This window comes from Coregonus clupeaformis, chromosome 30 (assembly GCF_020615455.1).
Source record: "Coregonus clupeaformis isolate EN_2021a chromosome 30, ASM2061545v1, whole genome shotgun sequence".
Lineage (NCBI taxonomy): Eukaryota > Metazoa > Chordata > Actinopteri > Salmoniformes > Salmonidae > Coregonus > Coregonus clupeaformis.
In genome coordinates this window covers 26,900,628-26,925,311 of record NC_059221.1, presented here as the reverse complement: position 1 = coordinate 26,925,311, position 24,684 = coordinate 26,900,628, and the positions used below count along the sequence as shown (strand labels likewise).

At 45.3% G+C, this 24,684-nt stretch overlaps 1 protein-coding gene across 3 annotated transcripts; it reads right to left on the bottom strand.

The window, feature by feature from the left end:
- Positions 1 to 8: 8 nt before the first annotated feature.
- Positions 9 to 12,228, bottom strand: LOC121545544 (extracellular matrix protein 2-like). 3 transcript variants are annotated; one of them, XM_041856143.2, is made up of 11 exons: positions 12,042 to 12,228; positions 11,014 to 11,206; positions 10,601 to 10,786; positions 6,949 to 7,115; positions 6,172 to 6,751; positions 5,738 to 5,853; positions 4,371 to 4,506; positions 3,965 to 4,122; positions 2,527 to 2,666; positions 1,411 to 1,737; positions 9 to 796 (listed from the first exon to the last, which is right to left on the bottom strand). In XM_041856143.2, the coding sequence occupies exons 2-11, from the start codon at positions 11,183 to 11,185 to the stop codon at positions 604 to 606; spliced, it is 2,175 nt and encodes a 724-aa protein (XP_041712077.1). In that variant the 5' UTR covers positions 11,186 to 11,206; positions 12,042 to 12,228; the 3' UTR covers positions 9 to 603. The 3 variants fall into 3 exon arrangements, with proteins under 3 accessions (XP_041712077.1, XP_045065449.1, XP_041712078.1); XM_045209514.1 differs by lacking the exon at positions 12,042 to 12,228 and having other exon boundaries at positions 10 to 796; positions 11,014 to 11,336; XM_041856144.2 differs by lacking the exon at positions 12,042 to 12,228 and having other exon boundaries at positions 10 to 796; positions 10,601 to 10,726; positions 11,014 to 11,335.
- Positions 12,229 to 24,684: the final 12,456 nt, after the last annotated feature.

The following is a 24,684-nucleotide window of genomic DNA, read 5'->3' as shown; positions in this document are numbered from 1 at the left end:
ACTATTTACAGTTACCATAGACAATGACTAGCAATTATTCAATAATTTTTATTTTCACAATTTCTCATTACACAAGTTTGTCACAAAGTTGAAACAGGTGTACATACAACAGTGAGTGTAGTATAAAGGGCACCTGGACATCTTTTGGCTCTCACTACTGCCAAGTAGCTACCTGGATCTCCCTTGGTAACCACACATCATTTTTATTTCGATACATGCTACTGTATCAAGCAAGATTAAAGTCATAAGTAAAACCTAGAACTGCTTTACAGAATGTAGCTTTTAAAACAGGACAAAGACACACACATAATCTTTCTCATTCATTGTGATAATGAAGCCCACTGACAAAGGGCTGGTTGCATAAACATTGCCCTAGGAATATGGTCAGATTTAGGATAGAAGTCTAATTTCACCTGTTTCATAACGCTTGGGTATCAGAAGTCTGACTAACCTAATCACAACTCATCAGAGAAGAAGACAATCAGAGACGGACTCAGAGGAAATGATGTAATGAGAAACGCTGACAAGGTGTAACCCAGGACAAACTGACAGGGGGTGGGAGAGAGGGGTGAAAAGGAAGGATGGAGGTGAGGAAGGGGGGTACTAGTAATCTTCATGTTGGTAATCTTCCTCATGACTCTGGGGCTGTAGTATGATGCTGTGGTAGGTCTTGATGCAGGAGAGGGCGATGGGTGGGATAAGGCGCCGGTCAATCAGGTTGTACTCCAGGTGAACGGAGACTAGGGGTGAGTCATCGCTCAGGCGTGTGTCACACAGAGAGTTCAGAGGAACGTATCTGCAGGGAGGAAAGAAAAAGATGATGGACACTCAGTCACCACCGACAGAAAGACAGATACTCAGACAAGACAGAACAACCTTTGATCCGACTAAAGGAAATAACGACTGAGAGAGAAACATAAATTACACATTGAGATTCACAATAGCAATTTCAGATCATTATGGTTAGAGACTGCATGTGGCTACTGTGCTCTTATCAAGTTGGTTAGTCTCCCAGTGGGAGGAAGAGGACAGACAGAGGAAGTTAGTTATGTTAGATAATGTTGTGGTTGAGTTACCAGATAACATTGTGGTTGAGTTACCTAATAACGTTGTGGTTGAGTTACTGATAACATTGTGGTTGAGTTACCTGATAACATTGTGGTCAAGTTACCGGATAACGTTGTGGTTGAGTTACTGATAACATTGTAGTTGAGTTACCTGATAACGTTGTGGTTGAGTTACCTGATAACGTTGTGATTGAGTTACCTAACAATGTTGTGGTTGAGTTACCTGATAACGTTGTGGTTGAGTTACCTGATAATGTTGTGGTTGAGTTACCTGCTAACGTTGTGGTAGACCTACCTGATAACGTTTTGGTTGAGTTACCTGATAACGTTTTGGTTGAGTTACCTGATAACGTTGTGGTTGAGGCGAAGGAGCTGCAGAATCTTGAGCTTCAGTAGCCCCCTAGGGATGGAGTGAAGCTGGTTGTGGTCCAGCAGGAGTTCAGTCAGAGAGTTGTACAGGCCCAGGAAGGACACATCATCAATGCCGTTGTTGTCCAGCCTGTTGTGGGACAGGTGAAGAAGTTCCAGTCCCGGTTTAATGTGGCCAAACACGTAGCCAGGGATCCGCTCGATCTGGTTGTGGTGCAGGTGGAGCTGCTGTAGGCCCACAGGGAGGAAGGAAGGGACATGCACCAGCTTATTGTGCGACAGGTCCAATGACTCCAACTTTCTGAAATGGTAGGGAAAATACAGGGAGATGTGAAAAGTTTAGAAGACATGAAGAGATGGAGGGTAATGTACTGCATTATGTCTCCAATTGACTGAGTTAAAAGGGGACTTTTTCAATCTTAGGACTATATTACTAGTCCACCTTTCCTTCAGAAGGCTGGTTCAATATTTCCCTTTTCTCCATCTTTCACCAGAGGGTTCCATCAAATCCATCACATTTGTCTCACAACATTGTAGGAGTTTCAAACCACTAAGAGCCTTCACACAAAGGCAGATGGCCTGCAGTCCCTCCCTTTGGGCTTGACACTCTCTACAACCTATCATAAACCTGGACTGTGTCTGCTGCTCCGCTGTCAAGCCAGCCACATCAGCACGCCCCAAAACAATATCCTCCGTGGCTTTGCCCTCTATTCTCTTGTTTTTCCTTTTCTCCTCTTTCTTCTAAGATGCAATTAACATTATATTTTCCACTCGTTATTGCCAGGAAACTGGGAGACTAACACATGTACAGAGTGTCAGATTAATTGCATCATTTAAACTTTTGCTTAAGAATCCTGTTATGCAATCATGTTTATATTCATGCATTTTACTAAAACTTTTGTTTAAAAAAATGCATTCAAAAAATAAATACTGAGGTCACTTTTCTGCAAGATCAGAAATAGGAATAAAATGTTTTCCAACATTCCCCTCAAGGTGGTGTTCAAAACCAGAGTAACAGTAATCATTACACTGGACAATAACCTCCTAAATGCTGCAAAAGCAAGAATGGAGAGAGGTTGTTGGGACTTACAACAGGTGTATCCAGGCCCTTGGGGCTATGCGGTCCTCCCGGATCCTATTATGACTGAGATCCAGAAACCTGAGGTTTACGGTCTTGTTGAGGATCCCCTCATGCACCTCTTCTATTCTGTTATCCGACAAGTGAAGTGTCTGGAAATACAAGCCGCAAAACCCCTTGAGTATCCATATTGTTAGGGGGGTGAGGGGACCTACCGCATTGTTAGGGGGGTGAGGGGGACCTACCGTGTTGTTAGGGGGGTGAGGGGGACCTACCGTGTTGTTAGGGGGGTGAGGGGGACCTACCGTGTTGTTAGGGGGGTGAGGGGGACCTACCGTATTGTTATGAGGGTGAGGGGAGTGCTGCAGAGATGGTTGTCCTTCTGGAAGGTTCTCCCATCTCCACAGAGGAACTCTGGAACTCTGTCAGAGTGACCATCGGGTTCTTGCTCACCTCCCTGACCAAGGCCCTTCTCCCCTGATTGCTCCGTTTGGCCGGGCAGCCAGCTCTAGGAAGAGTCTTGGTGGTCCAAACGTCTTCCATTTAAGAATGATGGAGGGCACTGTGTTCTTGGGGACCTTCAATGCTGCAGACATTTTTTGGTACCCTTCCCCAGATCTGTGCCTCGACACAATCCTGTCTCGGAGCTCTACGGACAATTCCTTCGACCTCATGGCTTGGTTTTTGCTCTGACATGCACTGTCAACTGTGGGACCTTATATAGACAGGTGTGTCTTTCCAAATCATGTCCAATCAATTGAATTTACCACAGGTGGACTCCAATTGAGTTGTAGAAACATCTCAAGGATGATCAATGGAACCAAGATGCACCTGAGCTCAATTTTGAGTCTCATAGAAAAGGGTCTGAATACTTATGTAAATAAGGTATTCCTGTTATTTTTTATAAATCTGCAGAAAAATCTAAAAACCTGTTTTCACTTTGTCATTATTGGGTATTGTGTGTAGATTGTTGAGTGATAGCTCAGTTGGTAGAGCATGGCGCTTGCAACGCCAGGGTTGTGGGTTCGATTCCCATGGGGGGCCAGTATGAAAATGTATGCACTCGCTAACTGTAAGTCGCTCTGGATAAGAGCGTCTGCTAAATGACTCAAATGTAAACATTTAATTTAATCAATTTTAGAATAAGGCTGTAACGTAACAAAATGTGGAAAAGGTCAAGGGGTCTGAATACTTTCCGAATGCACTGTATGTGCACCTAGCTCGCAATTACCCAAAATAGTATGTTTAGTAAAACATCCGAAACCTCTCATGTTACTACATTATTGAAGAGTCTGTGGACTATTCCAATACTTATTTCAAATAAGGGAAAATAAGTGACGTCTCAAATGTCTGAGAGCTATGCTCCTTTGTTGGACTGAGGCTACTGCATATTATTGGCTCCTGCATGCTCACTACAGTGACATCACAGGCACCTCGTCCAATCACTGACCTGCAGGGTCACAGGAAGCCCCGAGGGGATGGCCCGGAACTTGTTGTCTTCCAGTCGCAGATAGATGAGTTTCTTGAGGGGCCGGAAGGTCAAAGGTGACACATTCCCATCGTGGAAGTGGTTGTCCTCGAGCTCGAGTGTCAGCAGTTTGGACAAACCTGAGGAGAGACACATTTTCAAATTCCAACATGACAATATCAACATACAATAATATCCAATGTAATTTGACTTGTTTTGCTGATATTCGTTGCTAAATGAGCTACGCCAACAACGCTAATGTGCTAATCTGCACATCCTATCTGAGGTGATTTGAAATAGTAGGTGCTCAGACACAAGCTAAGCTTGAACGAACAAAGCTTTGTACACATACTCTCTCTCTCTCTCCGTAAACCCCACCATTCTATACCTTTAAAGCTGCTAGGTGTGAGACCCAGGATCTTGTTGTCATTGATCTTCAGCTCCACCAGGGACGGCGGTAGAAATGAGGGGACTTTGGTCAGATTGTTGCCATCTAGATTCAGCCTCCTCAGCTTGGTCAGGTTCTGAAACAAGCCAAGAATCCACCCACCTTAGAACATTCGAGTGCTAAGTGTGTTTTAACCAGTGTCCCTCTCTCTCTCACGGCCAAGCTCAAGAACTGCAATGTTACCTTATGTTTCTACTTTGCTGTTTATAGCTGAGATCTGCATAAGGTGAATCAGCGCCACTGGTCGCCCCAGGCGCATTTGTTATTGTTTTTGTTTTGTTTATGAAACGGAGCAGAGGAGCATCCAGCATCGTGGTAAAACATTTTTTGTAGTACATACTCTGCTGTTCTATCGCGCGTGCAATCATGTCCGAGGGAAAAAACTGTGTTCGTTGTTTGAGGTATTTGTTGTTGTTATATCGCAAATCGACGTGGCAGTTTCACCGCTACGGATTCCAGCTTTAAGAGATGTACAAAATGAAACACTTATTTTTGGTATAAGGCCTATGACATGGGCCTTATGCCAGTATAACCTGTGTAACTACCAGTTGAATAACCTACACGATTATTAAACGCTGTAACAGGCTAGTAGGCTAAGTACACAATAGTATTTTTTAATGGTGCAGGAATAATATGATTTTTTACAGCAATGGCAGTTCTCCCAGTGGTGATTTGATTGAATTCCACCCTATGTCTTATTCATGAAGTGCTTTTCATGACATGTTTTGTTATCAAGTCTTTGTCAACTCTGAGAAGTAGTTAATAAACACTAATGCTCTCTGAAGGGAGTTTTTAGCACGTGAGCTCCTGGCATCAGGGACTCTGACACCTTAGTGGGAACAGGTGCATGTTAGGACACCTTGCCAAAAAGGATTGTTCTGTTTTTAGTTGTGGCTTGTATGTTGACCGATAATATTCCCATGTTCATTGCAACAGCTAATTGACATTCGTCTAGATGGGGCCAGATTCAACTTTTGTTCTTATGCTCTACCTGGGAGACAGCAGAAGTCCTAGCACTCCAACTACAAGATGGATCATCTTGTTGATACATTAGGCACTACCTATAACTTAAATGACTGTGGCATGCACATACCTGTACTATTCTGTACCAATACACTGTGACATAATATTATGTTTATATTCTATGATAACAGGCTGAGAGGGATCCAGGTAATGCAGCATGAGAATGGTCAATAGAGCCCTTAGTAACATGAGGCTGAGATGTACAGGTGGGTCTGGCAGAACAGTAGAGGTCCAACTGGAACTAAAGCCAAATGTGTTGAAATGAACGATGCTCTCAGACTCACCTGGAACAGGTCAGTGCTAATGGCGGAGTCGTCCAGCTTGTTCTTGCTCAGGTCCAGCCACTCCAGGTTGGGCAGCCCAGCCAGCGCCCGGGGAGGGATCTTACTGATCTTATTGTCTTATAAGAGAATAGAACACATGCTGACCCAGTCACCTCAAACAGAGTAAGGCCTGGGTCCACATGCCATTGGACCTGCCTTAATGTTTATGCAGTACCTTTGTGTACAAAATATGTTTATATATGCAACTGTGTAAATGCCGCAAAGGACATTTGATTGTATTGAAGCACACAACGGTAAATCCTTTGCCTTCCCGAAATTCCAACTTATTAAACATAGGTACCCATTTTAGTAAACCTGAACTCAGATTATTGTCCCCCCTCTTGACTCTACTAATTGTCCCTCTAATAACATGTGAGATCTCTGTATCGCCTCACCTGCCAGATAGAGGGTCTTGACCCCCTGGTCTGAGAGGATAGGGATGTGGACCATGCCAGTGCTGCCACAGGCGATCAGAGACTCAGAGAGTAGGCAGCCAGCAGGGAGAGACTCCATGATGCTGTGTCTCCTGGGGAATGTGACTACAGCACGTCCCGGCCCCGGTGCCCTCGCCATGGGTTTCCTAGTGGTGGTAGTAGCCAGTCGGCCAGTCGCCATGGTGACTGGTCTCCCCATTGGTGCCAACCTCATGGTGGGTTTTCCGGTGGCCCTGATGATGTAATCGTCATCGTCGTCATTATCGTCATGTTCGCTGTGGTCATGGTCATCATGATTATCATTGTCATTGTCATCGTAGGGAAGGTACGGAAGGCTGTCTTTGGTTATCGTCGGGTTACGCCTCTTAGCCATGGGGACCTCGGTCTTCCTGACTTTTATTTTCACAGCCACTTCCTGTTTCTTCACAGACACTTTCTGTATCTTCACAGCCACTTTTTGTTTCTTCACAGCCACTTCCTGTTTCTTTACCGCTACTTCTTGCTTTTTGTTCTGGGTGGCCACGGATTTCATAACAGCAACCTGTACAACATAGACATCACACACAAAATATATCAAATTAGATATCTTAAATACCTCAAAATATCCCTGTCAGTCAATACTCAGTCATAGGCAAAGCATTAATACAATAGTCAAAGCATTGTTAGTTCATCTGCTGTGCAGGTCCCATAGCATTGCCTTCTTCATATTCCCATGGGCACCATTGGGTGGGCACCCACCGCTTTCGCTGGAGTAACATGCTGCTCCTCCTTCTTCTGATGTGCTGCTCCTCCTTCTTCTGATGTCCTTTGGAGACTCTTCTTCTGTTTTGGGATCCCCTCTTTCTTCTCTGCATTAGGGGAGGGTTTCTTGGCTTTGGGAGCCACTGTCTGCTGGCTATTTGAACCTGAGGGAGAGGGCAATATATGTGAAATTCATATTTATACAGTATATACAGTACCAGTCAAAGGTTTGGACACACCTACTCATTCAAGGGTTTTTCTTTATTTTTACAATTTTATACATTGTAGAATAATAGTGAAGACATCAAAACAATGAAATAACACATATGGATTCATGTAGTAACCATAAAAGTGTTCAACAAATCTATAATATAATCTATAATATATATTTTATATTTGAGATTCTTCAAAGTAGCCACCCTTTGCCTTGATGACAGCTTTGCACACTCTTGGCATTCTCTCAACCAGCTTCATGAGGTAGTTTCCTGGAATGCATTTCAAATAACAGGTGTGCCTTGTTAAAAGTTAATCTGTGGAATTTCTTTCCTTCTTAATGCGTTTGAGCCAATCAGTTCTGTTGTGACAAGGTAGGGGTGGTATACAGAAGATAGCTCTATTTGGTAAAAGACCAAGTCCATATTATGGCAAGAACAGCTAAAATAAGCAAAGCGGAACGACAGTCAATCATTACTTTAAGACATGAAGGTCAGTCAATATGGAAAATTTCAAGAACTTTGTACTTGAAGTTTCTTCAAGTACAGTCGCAAAAACCATCAAGCGCTATGATGAAACTGGCTCTCATGAGGACCGCCACAGGAAAGGAAGACCCAGAGTTACCTCTGCTGGAGAGGATAAGTTCATTAGATTTAACTGCACCTCAATTTTGCAGCCCAAATACATTGGGGAAAAAAAGTATTTAGTCAGCCACCAATTGTGCAAGTTCTCCCACTTAAAAATATGAGAGAGGCCTGTAATTTTCATCATAGGTACATGTCAACTATGACAGACAAAATGAGAAAAAAAATCCAGAAAATCACATTGTAGGATTTTTAATGAATTTATTAGCAGATTATGGTGGAAAATAAGTATTTGGTCAATAACAAAAGTTTCTCAATACTTTGTTATATACCCTTTGTTGGCAATGACACGGGTCAAACGTTTTCTGTAAGTCTTCACAAGGTTTTCACACACTGTTGCTGGTATTTTGGCCCATTCCTCCATGCATATCTCCTCTAGAGCAGTGATGTTTTGGGGCTGTCGCTGGGCAACACGGACTTTCAACTCCCTCCAAAGATTTTCTATGGGGTTGAGATCTGGAGACTGGCTAGGCCACTCCAGGACCTTGAAATGCTTCTTACGAAGCCACTCCTTCGTTGCCCGGGCAGTGTGTTTGGGATCATTGTCATGCTGAAAGACCCAGCCACGTTTCATCTTCAATGCCCTTGCTGATGGAAGGAGGTTTTCACTCAAAATCTCACTATACATGGCCCCATTCATTCTTTCCTTTACACGGATCAGTCGTCCTGGTCCCTTTGCAGAAAAACAGCCCCAAAGCATGATGTTTCCACTCCCATGCTTCACAGTAGGTATGGTGTTCTTTGGATGCAACTCAGCATTCGTTGTCCTCCAAACACGATGAGTTGAGTTTTTACCAAAAAGTTCTATTTTGGTTTCATCTGACCATATGACATTCTCCCAATCCTCTTCTGGATCATCCAAATGCACTCTAGCAAACTTCAGACGGGCCTGAACATGTACTGGCTTAAGCAGGGGGACACGTCTGGCACTGCAGGATTTGAGTCCCTGGCGGCGTAGTGTGTTACTGATGGTAGGCTTTGTTACTTTGGTCCCAGCTCTCTGCAGGTCATTCACTAGGTCCCCCCGTGTGGTTCTGGGATTTTTGCTCACCGTTCTTGTGATCATTGTGACCCCACGGGGTGAGATCTTGCGTGGAGCCCCAGATCGAGGGAGATTATCAGTGGTCTACTAAGTTGACTGTAACTTTAAACAGCTTGGAAAATTCCAGAAAATGATGTCATGGCTTTAGAAGCTTCTGATAGGCTAATTGACATCATTTGAGTCAATTGGAGGTGTACCTGTGGATGTATTTCAAGTCCTACCTTCAACCTTAGTGCCTCTTTGCTTGACATCATGGGAAAATTAAAATAAATCAGCCAAGACCTCAGAAAAAGAATTGTAGACCTCCACAAGTCTGGTTCATCCTTGGGAGCAATTTCCAAACGCCTGAAGGTACCACGTTCATCTGTACAAACAATAGTATGCAAGTATAAACACAATTGGACCACGCAACCATCATACCGCTCAGGAAGGAGACGCGTTCTGTCTCCTAGAGATGAATGTACTTTGGTGCAAAAAGTGCAAATCAATCCCAGAACAACAGCAAAGGACCTTGTGAAGATGCTTGAATAAACAGGTACAAAAGTATCTATATCCACAATAAAATGAGTCCTATATCAACATAACCTGAAAGGCCGCTCAGCAAGGAAGAAGCCACTGCTCCAAAACCGCCATAAAAAAGCCAGACTACGGTTTGCAACTGTACATGGGGACAAAGATCGTAATTTTTTGAGAAATGTCCTCTGGTCTGAGGAAACAAAAATAGAACTGTTTGGCCATAATGACCATCGTTATGTTTGGAGGAAAAAGGGGGTTCCTTGCACGCCGAAGAACACCATCCCAACCGTGAAGCATGGGGGTGGCAGCATCATGCTGTGGGGGTGCGTTGCTGCAGGAGGGACTGGTGCACTTCACAAGATAGATGGCATCATGAGGAAGGAAAATCATGAGGAAGGAAAATTATGTGGATATATTGAAGCAACATCTCAAGACATCAGTCAGGAAGTTAAAGTTTGGTCGCAAAGGGGTCTTCCAAATGGACAATGACCCCAAGCATACTTCCAAAGTTGTGGCAAAATGGCTTAAGGACAACAAAGTCAAGGTATTGGAGTGGCCATCACAAAGCCCTGACCTCAATCCTATAGAAAATTTGTGGGCAGAACTGAAAAAGCGTGTGCGAGCAAGGAGGCCTACAAACCTGACTCAGTTACACCAGCTCTGTCAGGAGGAATGGGCCAAAATTCACCCAACTTATTGTGGGAAGCTTGTGGAAGGCTACCCGAAACGTTTGACCCAAGTTAAACAATTTAATGGCAATGCTACCAAATACTAATTGAGTGTATGTAAACTTCTGACCCACTGGGAATATGATGAAATAAATAAAAGCTTAAATAAATAATTCTCTCTACTATTATTCTGACATTTCACATTCTTAAAATAAAGTGGTGATCCTAACTGACCTAAGACAGGGAATGTTTACTAGGATTAAATGTCAGGAATTGTGAAAAACTGAGTTTAAATGTATTTGGCTAAGGTGTATGTAAACTTCCAATTTCAACTGTATGTACACATACTGTACACAATTCCATGCCCTGATCAGTTTGTACACTTTATGTCAGCATGGACCATTTCAACAAAAAAGCTGGCATTAAATATAATAACCACAAATAAGATTACAATCCTTCCATAACAATCTACAACTTGAATGATAAATAATAGGAGTGAAGGCAGAAGTGGCTGCAGTGTAAATGTAGCTAGTAAATGTTTGTTATTTGAGCAGCTGCCAGCCTACCGCTGCAGGGGACAGGGTGACAGCTGACAGTTCCCCTCTGACACTGGCACACGGAGCAGGGCTGAGGCGACCACATGGCCCTGTCAAACAGGGACATCCCATTCACAGAGCACTGCCCTCTGCCACCTGCAAGACAGACAGAACGACAGACACACACACACATACACACAGCACTACTCACCCAAACTACACATGACCCACAGGTAAAGTCCACATGAAACTGATGCTAAATAAAAAAGATATGCACCACACTCAAATTCAGTCTTTGAAAACTCAGTGCAGTTCTTTCTGAAGGATTGTGGACCACCCTTGACTTGGGAGAACACACTGTAATCACAAAAACTAGAAGCTCTGTGAAGTATGCATGCATGTTGCCCCCACCATCCTTTTCCAAGAGCATGTTGAAAACTTACCAGGGAGGAGAGCATCATCAGTATCATCCAGTTCAGGTGAATCAGCTGCTACCACGGGTTTGGAGCTCCTGGGCTTCTCTGTTCTCCTGCTGGGCTTCCCATCAATTAGTGAGGCTGCTGCATATAAGCAGAAATATAGGAGCGCTAATCTGTTCATGGTCAGCTCTGCCATGGACTCTCTTGGTCAGCCTTCCTTTGGACAGAAACCCTTTCAAAGTGAGTGTGAGGAATCTCAACTTCTGAAGGGCTTTTATACACTCTCACCCCCAAGACATGATTTTTGGCCACACACCACAGAGAAACCCCAAAGGTGAGAGGAGAGAGGAGTGGCGAGAGGAAGTAGGGGAGTGGGTGAAAAAAATAAAAGGAAAACATTTTCAGGACAAAGACCTCCTTTCATTCGTCTTTAAGAAACCACCTACCTCTCCTCTCCCCACCTCTCTCCTCTCCAACCCCAGCCCCTGGTATACCAAACAAACCAATAGAGGAGGTCCAGTCAGAGACTGCATATCGGAGGGGTCAAATAATTACTGTGACGTCAACCAGCGGAGTGCTTTCTCACAGCCCAAACAGACAGTTTATCTACGGCCCATTTCCATTGGCCACGAGCCAGAAGAGGTATAGCCCACTGTACGGTATGGCCAGGAAGGAATAAAAAATCTCTCCAAGCTCTCAAATCGGAGTCCAGCTGGAATGAAAGGCTGCTTTGTGTCCAATACCTCCCCAGCCCACCCCACCACCAACCACTACCAGCCAGCAGGCAGCGAGACACAGAGACCACACTCCTGAGAAATTCTTGGGAGTTTTCTCTTTCTGCTTTGCGACCCTGCTTGACCGCACGTTTTCCTCCCTGTAGTGTCACAAGGGCCTTGCATCTCCTCTGTTTACACACACTATTCGTGTAACTAAGACAACCACCATATATGTCGACACCGTCGATTAATGTTTCCCAATATAATAAGTTTAGTATACATAAAAACGTAACCTTATCTGGGAGTGGAGTGGAATATGATTGCAGCAACACTTACTGTATTCTGGAACACCTCGGTCACTGTCCGTCTGCTACTATTTCTCCCAGTATGACCCCTTGTTGCATTTCATGTCTAATTTCTCAAAACCACATCCAATCATCCTACTCCTACTTCATTGTGGTGTCCACATTGTGGTGTGCCTGAAACCAACAGATACCAAACACTCCAACAGACACCTGCAGACCTGCTGCATGGCCAACCAAAACAGACTGTGTTATCTGAGCATACGCCATAGACACTTATAGGATCAGATTTACTAGTTCAACGTTTGCACCTGGGCCCGTATTCATAAAGAATCTTAGGAGTGCTGATCTAGGATCACGTCCCCCCTGTCTAAAAGGCTAAACTGATCCGTGCTATTACTCTGAGACGGTTTATTACTCTGAGTCTTTCGGAGCCATTATCGACTCAGTGGGTTTTGTCCAACATGTCTCTGGACCTACTCACTGCCACAGTCATACTCTGGACCTAGTTTTGTCCCATGGAATAAATGTTGTAGATCTTAATGTTTTTCCACAAAATCCTGGACTATCGGACCACCATTTTATTACGTTTGCAATCGCAACAAATAATCTGCTCAGACCCCAACCAAGGAGCATCAAAAGTCGTGCTATAAATTCTCAGACAACACAAAAATTCATTGATGCCCTTCCAGACTCCTTCTGCCTACCCAAGGACGTCAGAGGACAAAAATCAGTTAACCACTTAACTGAGGAACTCAATTTAACCTTGCGCAATACCCTAGATGCAGTTGCACCCCTAAAAACGAAAAACATTTGTCATAAGAAACTAGCTCCCTGGTATACAGAAAATACCCGAGCTTTGAAGCAAGCTTCCAGGAAATTGGAACGGAAATGGCGCCACACCAAACTGGAAGTCTTCCGACTAGCTTGGAAAGACAGTACCGTGCAGTACCGAAGAGCCCTCACTGCTGCTCGATCATCCTACTTTTCCAAATTAATCGAGGAAAATAAGAACAATCCAAAATTTCTTTTTGATACTGTTGCAAAGCTAACTAAAAAGCAGCATTCCCCAAGAGAGGATGGTTTTCACTTCAGCAGTGATAAATTCATGAACTTCTTTGAGGAAAAGATCATGACCATTAGAAAGCAAATTACGGACTCCTCTTTGAATCTGCGTATTCCTCCAGGGCTTAGCTGTCCTGGATCTGCACAGCTCTGCGAGGGCCTGGGATCGGGAGAGACACTTAAGTGTTTTAGTACTATATCTCTTGACACAATGATGAAAATAATCATGGCCTCTAAACCTTCAAGCTGCATACTGGATCCTATTCCTACTAAACTGCTGAAGGAGCTGCTTCCTGTGCTTGGCCCTCCTATGTTGAACATAATAAACAGCTCTCTATCCACCGGATGTGTACCAAACTCACTAAAAGTGGCAGTGATAAAGCCTCTCTTGAAAAAGCCAAACCTTGACCCGGAAAATATAAAAAACTATCGGCCTATATCGAATCTTCCATTCCTCTCAAAAATTTTAGAAAAAGCTGTTGCGCAGCAACTCACTGCCTTTCTGAAGACAAACAATGTATACGAAATGCTTCAGTCTGGTTTTAGACCCCATCATAGCACTGAGACTGCACTTGTGAAGGTGGTAAATGACCTTTTAATGGCGTCAGACCGAGGCTCTGCATCTGTCCTCGTGCTACTAGACCTTAGTGCTGCCTTTGACACCATCGATCACCACATTCTTTTGGAGAGACTGGAAACCCAAATTGGTCTACACGGACAAGTTCTGGCCTGGTTTAGATCCTACCTGTCGGAAAGATATCAGTTTGTCTCTGTGAATGGTCTGTCCTCCGACAAATCAACTGTACATTTCGGTGTTCCTCAAGGTTCCGTTTTAGGACCACTATTGTTTTCACTATATATTTTACCTCTTGGGGATGTTATTCGAAAACATAATGTTAACTTTCACTGCTATGCGGATGACACACAGCTGTACATTTCAATGAAGCATGGTGAAGCCCCAAAATTGCCCTCGCTAGAAGCCTGTGTTTCAGACATAAGGAAGTGGATGGCTGAAAACTTTTTACTTTTAAACTCGGACAAAACAGAGATGCTTGTTCTAGGTCCCAAGAAACAAAGAGATCTTCTGTTAAATCTGACAATTCATCTTGATGGTTGTAAAGTCGTCTCAAATAAAACTGTGAAGGACCTAGGCGTTACTCTTGACCCTGATCTCTCTTTTGACGAACATATCAAGACTGTTTCAAGGACAGCTTTTTTCCATCTACGTAACATTGCAAAAATCAGAAATTTTCTGTCCAAAAATGATGCAGAAAAATTAATCCATGCATTTGTTACTTCTAGATTAGACTACTGCAATGCTCTATTTTCCGGCTACCCGGATAAAGCACTAAATAAACTTCAGTTAGTGCTAAATACGGCTGCTAGAATCCTGACTAGAACCAAGAAATTTGATCATATTACTCCAGTGCTAGCTTCCCTACACTGGCTTCCTGTTAAGGCAAGGGCTGATTTCAAGGTTTTACTGTTAACCTATAAAGCGTTACATGGGCTTGCTCCTACCTATCTTTCCGAGTTGGTCCTGCCGTACATACCAATACGTACGCTACGGTCACAAGACGCAGGCCTCCTAATTGTCCCTAGAATTTCTAAGCAAACAGCGGGAGGCAGGGCTTTCTCCTATAGATCTCCATCTTTATGGAACAGTCTGCCTACCCATGTGAGAGACGCAGACTCGGTCTCAACCTTTAAGTCTTTACTGAAGACTTATCTCTTCAGTAGGTCATATGATTGAGTGTAGTCTGGCCCAGGAGTGTGAAGGTGAACGGAAAGGCTGGAGCAACGAACAGCCCTTGCTGTCTCTGCCGGGCCGGTTCCCCTCTCCACTGGGGTTCTCTGCCTCTAACCCTGTTGCAGGGGCTGAGTCACTGGCTTGCTGGTGCTCTTTCATGCCGTCCCTGGGAGGGGTGCGTCACTTGAGTGGGTTGAGTTACTGACGTGATCTTCCTGTCTGGGTTGGCGCCCCCCCTTGGTTTGTGCTGTGGTGGAGACCTCTGTGGGCTATACTCGGCCTTGTCTCAGGATTGTAAGTTGGTGGTTGGGGATATCCCTCTAGTGGTGCGGGGGCTGTGCTTTGGCGGAGTGGGTGGGGTTATATCCTTCCTGTTTGGCCCTGTCCGGGGTTTCTTCGGATGGGGCCACAGTGTCTCCCGGACCGCTCCTGTCTCAGCCTCCAGTATTTATGCTGCAGTAGTTTATGTGTCGGGGGGCTGGGGTTAGTTGGTTATACCTGGAGTACTTCTCCTGTCTTATCCAGTGTCCTGTGTGAATTTAAGTATGCTCTCTCTAATTCTCTCGTTCTCTCTTTCTCTCTGAGAACCTGAGCCCTAGGACCATACGTCAGGACTACCGGGCATGATGACACCTTGCTGTCCCCAGTCCGCCTGGCCTTGCTGCTATTCCAGTTTCAACTGTTCTGCCTGCGGCTACGAAACCCCTACCTGTCCCAGACCTGCTGTTTTCAACTCTAAATGATCGGCTATGAAAAGCCAACTGAGAGACCTGAGCCCTAGGACCATACGTCGGGACTACCGGCCGTGGTGACTCCTTGCTGTCCCCAGTCCGCCTGGCCTTGCTGCTATTCCAGTTTAAACTGTTCTGCCTGCGGTTATGGAACCCCTACCTGTCCCAGACCTGCTGTTTTAAACTCTAATGATCGGCTATGAAAAGCCAACTGAGATTTATTCCTGATTATTATTTGACCATGCTTGTCACTTATGAACATTTTTGAACATCTTGGCATGGTTCTGTTATAATCTCCACCCGGCACAGCCAGAAGAGGACTGGCCACCCCTCATAGCCTGGTTCCTCTCTAGGTTTCTTCCTAGGTTTTGCCTTTCTAGGGAGTTTTTCCTAGCCACCGTGCTTCTACACCTGCATTACTAGCTGTTTGGGGTTTTAGGCTGGGTTTCTGTACAGCACTTCGAGATATTAGCTGATGTAAGAAGGGCTATATAAAATAAAATTGATTGATTGATTGATTGATGAATATGGTCCCCGATATTTCCTGGTAAAGGTCAATGAAAGATTGTGAGAAGGAAAAGCCTTACAGCTAGTATAGAAAACATGGGTTCGCTTTGTTATAACAACAGGTGCAAACACTTAATAAATCTGTCCTTGCGCCTTCAATAGCACTACATGGTCTGAGAATTCTGAAATCTTGAATATTTTCACAGTGCCTTTTTACTAAGCAGGTGATTGGCTAAGAGGATGACCTCCATTGACCATTGACAGCGAAACACAGAAAGGTTATTTGAGTCCATGTGAGAATCAAGTCTGGTTTGCAACACAATTAATTTAATATTTTTTGTTTTACTTTTACCATCTCTCACTATTATAGAACGTTTGTCTCAATATATAATTTATGTTTTATATTTACATTTAAGTCATTTAGCAGACGCTCTTATCCAGAGCGACTTACAAATTGGTGAATTCAACTTAGACCTATGTGCAGTATCTGTTGCCACAATAAGGGAATTTGTCACGGTTTCGGCCGAGGCTGCCTCTCTTCCTTGTTCGGGCAGGCTTCGGCGTTCGTTGTCTCCGGAATACTAGCTGCCACCGTTGTATGTTTCATGTTCGTTTGCTTTTGTCTGTTTGTTGTGACACCTGTTCTCGTTTAGCGTAATTAGTGTCCTATAAGTTTCTCGTTGTGTTTGTCTAGTGTTGTGTGTGATTTATTTATTTATGTCGTGTGTTGTGCTTGTATATTGCTTATTCGCTCGGTTGAGCTTCACTCCACTGTGTTGGAGCGTTTACGCACATGTTTAGTGCGCCTTTTGTTTTGTCGCCTTCGTGCGTAGTTTCGCCTTCGGGCAAGTTTGTTCGTATTTTCCTTGTTGGAAATTGAACTAAAGTCTTTTGGACTATACTTCGGTGTCCTGCGCTTGACCTTTGACCTGGGACCTGTAATCCAGCTGGCAGACAATGGCAGCTGCTGTCTGTCTCTCCAGCAGTAGTTGAAGATTGAAGATTTATCACCATACCATATTCTATCTCTCTCATTCTCTCGTTCTCTCTCTCTCTCTCTCTCGCTCTCCCTCCCTCTCTCTCCGACAGCTGAGATGTTAGTGCAGGCGCACTATTTCCAGTCAAGGACACAAAGCATCCAAAATAGATTTATCTATGTACAGTATCTGTTGTCATAATGACTCCACATGCCCATTTCACCTGTCTCTTTCTTTACTGATTTAAGGAGTTCGCTGTATATATACACATCTATATAGGACAATCCAGAATATAGGGAACGTACAGACCAATACAGTCCAATGTTAATGTGATTGCTTTTTTTTTATCCTTAAAGATGACAGAATATGAAGAGCTTAAACAATTAAAATGAAATTGATATTTGATGCCTCTGTGTTGACATGGTGTATTTTGAGGACATTACAGTTTCTCGATTGCTAAGACACATTTCTTGAAACCTTCACCCATTTTCTCAAAACTTTAAACACAAAACCAAATCTTCAAACTACATTCACAAAACCCCTGACTCTTCTGGCAAAATCAAACAATCGCCTCAAAACCATTTAATCTGTGCTCAAAATCAAACAATGCTTTCAGATCATACACACAGTCAGTCAATATATAAACACTACAGAGCGTTCATTAGACACTACATCAAAAAAATGGAGAACACAGCGTCCAGGGCATGTAGTTACAGAATATTTTTATTTATTGTATATAGTAAATGCATTTTGCAATTAAAATAAAAAGTATAGTAATAATAATAATAATAATATGCCATTTAGCAGACGCTTTTATCCAAAGCGACTTACAGTCATGTGTGCATACATTTTTACGTATGGGTGGTCCCGGGGATCGAACCCACTACCCTGGCGTTACAAGCGCCATGCTCTACCAATTGAGCTACAGAGGACCACAATATAGTAATCACAACTTAGTACAGTCAATATATTGTGTAGTGTAAGTACTGCAAGTAATACAGTATTGAATGTCTGTATATTCAGCACTTGCATAAAAATACAGTAGTCCAACTGCAAAAGCCCAAAGAACAAAGAAAACTCTAAATGAAAAGCACATTACAGTACACTCAAACATTTTGTGCAACTACGAAATCAAAGTCAATGAGAGATTCATTCTGCCTCAGCATCACGTCTTTGTGCTGGTTCCGGCCAGAGGACTTCGTCCACATCACAGGCAACGTTGTCCCTTGCCAGGCAACGGGGGAAAAACCCTCTGGTGTGCCGGATCCTGCCTTGACAACACTCCACACCTATGTCACCACAGGCCAATTCCATTGCCTGTAAGAGATTTTCCCTGGTATATGGGTTTCGGTCATAGACTGTTGGCTGGGCTCCCTGCCTGTGCCATTAAACCCCTACAACTCATCCAGAATGCCGCAGCCCGTCTGCTGTTCAACCTTCCCAAGTTCTCTCACGTCACCCCGCTCCTCCGCACACTCCACTGGCTTCCAGTTGAAGCTCGCATCTGCTACAAGACCATGGTGCTTGCCTACGGAGCTGTGAGGGGAACGGCACCTCCGTACCTTCAGGCTCTGATCAGTCCCCACACCCAAACGAGGGCATTGCGTTCATCCACCTCTGGCCTGCTGGCTCCCCTACCTCTGCGGAAGCATAGTTCCCGCTCAGCCCAGTCAAAACTGTTCGCTGCTCTGGCACCCCAATGGTGGAACAAGCTCCCTCACGATGCCAGGACAGCGGAGTCACTCACCACCTTCCAGAGACATTTGAAACCCCACCTCTTTAAGGAATACCTGGGATAGGATAAAGTAATCCTTCTACCCCCCCCTTACCCCAACCCAAAAACAAAACAAAAGCATTGTAAAGTGGTGATCCCACTGGCTATAAGGTGAATGCACCTATTTGTAAGTCGCTCTGGATAAGAGCGTCTGCTAAATGACGTAAATGTAAATGTAAATGTAATAGACCTTCCACCGCCACGCAGAGAAAAACGATTCTATTGGGTTGAGGAAAGGGCTGTATGGTGGAAGGCAAACATTTATGAATCGCTGGTTGATGTTGAACCACTTGTGTATCCAGACACCACGGTGAAAGCTGACATTGTCCCAAACCACGACATAGACAGGATGCACTGCCTGCTGATGATCCTGCTGCGCACGCTCAAACAAAACATCCCGAAGACCACCCAGAAATGTAAGAAGATGTTCAGTGTTATATGGCCCCAGGGTTGCATAACGGTGGAGAACCACATGATTACTTATGGCTGCACAAAGGGTGACATTGCCACCACGCTGGCCAGGGACTTCCACAATGGCACATTGGCCAATTATGTTCCTGCCTCTCCTTCTCCTCTTCGCCAGATTGAACCCTGCTTCATCTACAAAAATGTATTCATGGGGCTTTCCATGGAATCCAATTCAAACACTCTCTCTATATAAAAATAAATAAGTAGTTTAGTAAGTAATACAGAAAGACAGACTTCTGCAATAGTGCATTTGTATGCACTTCTGATTTACATACACTACAATATAGTGCAGTTTACAGTAACAGTAGGCTAGTAGCATAGCATTGTACTGTAAGCATCAGCGCTGAAAGTGTCTGAGTGTACACTTACTTGCACATACTGAACTCGTAGATCTTTGACCCTATCTGAGTTGCGCTCAAAGGGTACTCTGTACACTTGCTTCATGCATACCCTGTTGCGCTGGATGACACGGTCAATGGTAGAAAGGCTGACACTGTTGATTCCTTCAAAGTTTACATTGTGTTCAACAACTCTTTGCTGTATTTCACACAGTCGGATGGCATTGTTTTGAAGGACCATATCAACAATGAGTGCCTCTTGCTGTTGGGAGAACATAGCAGGCCTTCCACCCTCATGTGGTAGTCTTGCAATTCTACAAAAAGGGAAAATGCACTTACAAACATATACATACAGTAATATAGTAATGGACATTGCTTCTATATGTAAAATATTTTATGGTAAGAAAATGTCTCTTTTTTTCCCCAGTCCCCTTTCTATTGACAAAGTGATGTACTGAATCAAATGTATACAGTAAACTTTCAATGACCAAAATAAAAATAAACAATTACCTGTTCTCTTCTCTGAATGTCCTGATTATGGTGGCCACAGAGAATCTGCTCAAATTGGGTTGTACTTTTTGTCCTGCTTCTCTCATTGTCATTCCATGAACAACAACATGGTCTATCACAGTTGCTCGAATTTCTTCTGAAATTACTGTTCTTGGTCTTGCTCTTCCTCGTCCTCGTACTCTTCCTCCTCGTCCACCACCTCTTACACGTTGTCAGCGTCTGGGTGCAGTGGGGAAACGGAATCAGGCGCAGGACACAGAACTGAGAATAAATGGCTTTACTCGACTCCAAGTAAATATAGCAAACCCTCCACGCAGGGAAGAGCAAAAACAACAGCTCAACAGACGACGTAACAAGAACAATCACGCACACACTCAGGAGGGAAAACAGAGGTAATATAGGGAAACTAATAAGCCTAATGAGTAACAGGTGTGAACAATACAGACAGAACTAGTGAGACACAGAAACATCGATCGGTGGCAGCTAGTACTCCGGTGACGACGACCGCCGAAGCCTGCCCGAACGAGGAGGAGGGACAGCCTCGGCCGTATCCGTGACTGTACCCCCCCCACCCCGACACCGGCCTCGGAGACGGCCAAGAGGACACGGAGCAGGGCGAGTCGGATGACGAGTCGGATGACGACGATGGAACTCCCTTAACAAGGAGGGATCGAGGATGTCCCTCCTGGGAACCCAGCTCCGTTCCTCCGGACCGTACCCCTCCCACTCCACGAGATACTGCAGGCCTCCAACCCGACGCCTCGAATCCATGATGGAACGGACCGAGTACGCCGGTGCCCCCTCAATGTCCAATGGGGGCGGAGGAACCTCCCGCACCTCGGACTCCTGGAGCGGACCAGCTACCACAGGCCTGAGGAGAGACACATGGAACGAGGGGTTAATACGGTAATCAGGGGGAGCTGTAACCTATAACAAACCTCGTTCAACCTCCTCAGGACTTTAAAGGGCCCCACAAACCGCAGACCCAGCTTCCGGCAGGGCAGGCGAAGGGGCAGGTTTCGGGTCGAGAGCCAGACCCGGTCCCCCGGTGCATAAACCGGAGCCTCACTGCGGTGGCGGTCGGCACTCGCCTTCTGTCTCCTAATCGCCCTTTGCAGGCGTACATGGGCAGCGTTGCATGTCTCCTCCGAGCACCGAAACCATTCATCCACCGCAGGAGCCTCGATCTGGCTCTGATGCCACGGTGCCAGGACCGGCTGGTAACCTAGTACACACTGAAAGGGAGACAGGTCAGTGGAGGAGTGGCGGAGGGAATTTTGAGCCATTTCTGCCCAGGGGATGTAAACTGACCAATCCCCCTGCCGGTCCTGGCAATACGACCTCAGAAACCTACCCACATCCTGGTTTACTCTTTCCACCTGCCCATTACTCTCGGGGTGAAAACCTGAGGTCAGGCTGACCGAGACCCCCAGATGGTCCATAAACGCCTTCCAGACCCTCGATGTGAACTGGGGACCCCGATCAGACACTATATCCTCAGGCACCCCGTAGTGCCGGAAGACGTGTGTAAACAGGGCCTCTGCGGTCTGTAGGGCAGTAGGGAGACCGGGCAAAGGAATGAGACGACAGGACTTAGAAAACCGATCCACAACGACCAGGATCGTGGTGTTACCCTGTGACGGAGGAAGATCTGTAACAAAGTCCACCGATAGGTGTGACCATGGCCGCTGTGGAACGGGGAGAGGTTGTAATTTACCTCTGGGCAGGTGTCTAGGTGCCTTGCACTGAGCGCACACCGAACAGGAAGAAACATAAACCCTCACGTCCTGAGCTAAGGTGGGCCACCAGTACTTCCCACTAAGACAGCGCACTGTCCGACCAATGCCAGGATGGCCAGAAGCAGGTGACGTGTGAGCCCAATAAATCAAACGATCGCGAACCTCGGACTGAACGTACGCACGACCCACTGGACACTGGGGGGGAGTGGGCTCTGTGCGTAACGCCCGCTCGATGTCCGCGTCAACCTCCCATACCACCGGCGCCACCAGACAAGAAGCCAGAAGTATGGGAGTAGGCTCCCTGGTCCGATCCTCTGAGTCATATAGCCGGGACAGAGCGTCTGCCTTAGCATTCTGGGAACCTGGTCTATACGATAGGGTGAACACAAAACGCGTGAAAAACATGGCCCACCTTGCCTGACGAGGATTCAGTCTCCTCGCTGCCCAAATGTACTCCAGATTGCGGTGGTCAGTCAAAATGAGAAAAGGGTGTTTAGCCCCCTCAAGCCAATGTCTCCACACCTTAAGAGCTTTCACAACAGCTAACAGCTCCCGATCCCCCACGTCGTAGTTTTGCTCCGCCGGGCTGAGTTTCTTCGAGAAGAAAGCACAGGGGCGGAGTTTGGGAGGCGTACCCGAGCGCTGAGACAGTACAGCTCCTATCCCCGCCTCGGACGCGTCCACCTCGACTATGAATTGCAAGGACGGATCCGGATGAGCCAGCACGGGAGCCGTGGTGAACAGCGCCTTCAGCTGACCAAAAGCCCTGTTCGCCTCCGCTGACCACTGCAGGCGCACCGAACCGCCCTTTAGCAAAGAGGTTATGGGAGCTGCTACCTGGCCAAAGCCCCGGATAAATCTCTGGTAGTAGTTGGCAAAACCCAAAAATCTCTGCACCTCCTTTACCGTGGTAGGAGTCGGCCAATTACGCACGGCTGAAATGCGGTCACACTCCATCTCGACCCCTGACTCTGACAAGCGGTATCCTAAGAAGGAGACGGACTGTCTGAAGAACAGACATTTCTCAGCCTTAACGTACAGGTCATGCTCCAACAGTCTACCAAGCACCTTGCGCACCAGGGACACATGCTCGTCGCGTGTAGCGGAGTATCCAGAAAAACACATTGTATGATTTTTAAGTAATTAATTTGCATTTTATTGCATGACATAAGTATTTGATCACCTACCAACCAGTAAGAATTCCGGCTCTCAGAGACCTGTTAGTTTTTCTTTAAGAAGCCCTCCTGTTCTCCACTCATTACCTGTATTAACTGCACCTGTTTGAACTCGTTACCTGTATAAAAGACACCTGTCCACACACTCAATCAAACAGACTCCAACCTCTCCACAATGGCCAAGAACAGAGAGCTGTGTAAAGACATCAGGGATACAATTATAGACCTGCACAAGGCTGGGATGGGCTACAGGACAATAGGCAAGCAGCTTGGTGAGAAGGTAACAACTGTTGGCGCAATTATTAGAAAATGGAAGAAGTTCAAGATGACGGTCAATCACCCTCAGTCTGGGGCTCCATGCAAGATCTCACCTCGTGGGGCATCAATGATTATGAGGAAGGTGAGGGATCAGCCCAGAACTACACGGCAGGACCTGGTCAATGACCTGAAGAGAGCTGGGACCACAGTCTCAAAGAAAACCATTAGTAACACACTATGCCATCATGGATTTAAATCCTGCAGCGCACGCAAGGTCCCCCTGCTCAAGCCAGCGCATGTCCAGGCCCGTCTGAAGTTTGCCAATGACCATCTGGATGATCCAGAGGAGGAATGGGAGAAGGTCATGTGGTCTGATGAGACAAAAATAGAGCTTTTTGGTCTAAACTCCACTCGCCGTGTTTGGAGAAAGAAGAAGGATGAGTACAACCCCAAGAACACCATCCCAACCGTGAAGCATGGAGGTGGAAACATCATTCTTTGGGGATGCTTTTCTGCAAAGTTGACAGGACGACTGCACCGTATTGAGGGGAGGATGGATGGGGCCATGTATCGCGAGATCTTGGCCAACAACCTCCTTCCCTCAGTAAGAGCATTGAAGATGGGTCGTGGCTGGGTCTTCCAGCATGACAACGACCCGAAACACACAGCCAGGGCAACTAAGGAGTGGCTCCGTAAGAAGCATCTCAAGGTCCTGGAGTGGCCTAGCCAGTCTCCAGAGCTGAACCCAATGGAAAATCTTTGGAGGGAGCTGAAAGTCCGTATTGCCCAGCGACAGCCCCGAAACCTGTAGGATCTGGAGAAGGTCTGTATGGAGGAGTGGGCCAAAATCCCTGCTGCGGTGTGTGCAAACCTGGTCAAGACCTACAGGAAACATATGATCTCTGTAATTGCAAACAAAGGTTTCTGTACCATTAAGTGCTGCTTTTCTGATGTATCAAATACTTATGTCATGCAATAAAATGCAAATTAATTACTTAAAAATCATAAAATGTGATTTTCTGGATTTTTGTTTTAGATTCCGTCTCTCACAGTTGAAGTGTACCTATGATAAAAATTACAGACCTCTACATGCTTTGTAAGTAGGAAAACCTGCAAAATCGGCAGTGTATCAAATACTTGTTCTCCCCACTGTATATATTTTTTGGACACATATTTAACCCCTTTCTTTGTTGGCACAAAACTATCTCCATACTAATTGTTTTAACTGGTCCCGGGTGACATTCAGACTAGTCCTGTGACACTTGTGGGGATCGTAGAGAAAAACGGAGATAACCATCGTGTTCGTGGGAGTCTAATCTTTTCCATAGAGTGGTCATATTAGTTTTCCAAACCTTTCGGACGCTACAGACGTTTTCGTGAGAAGC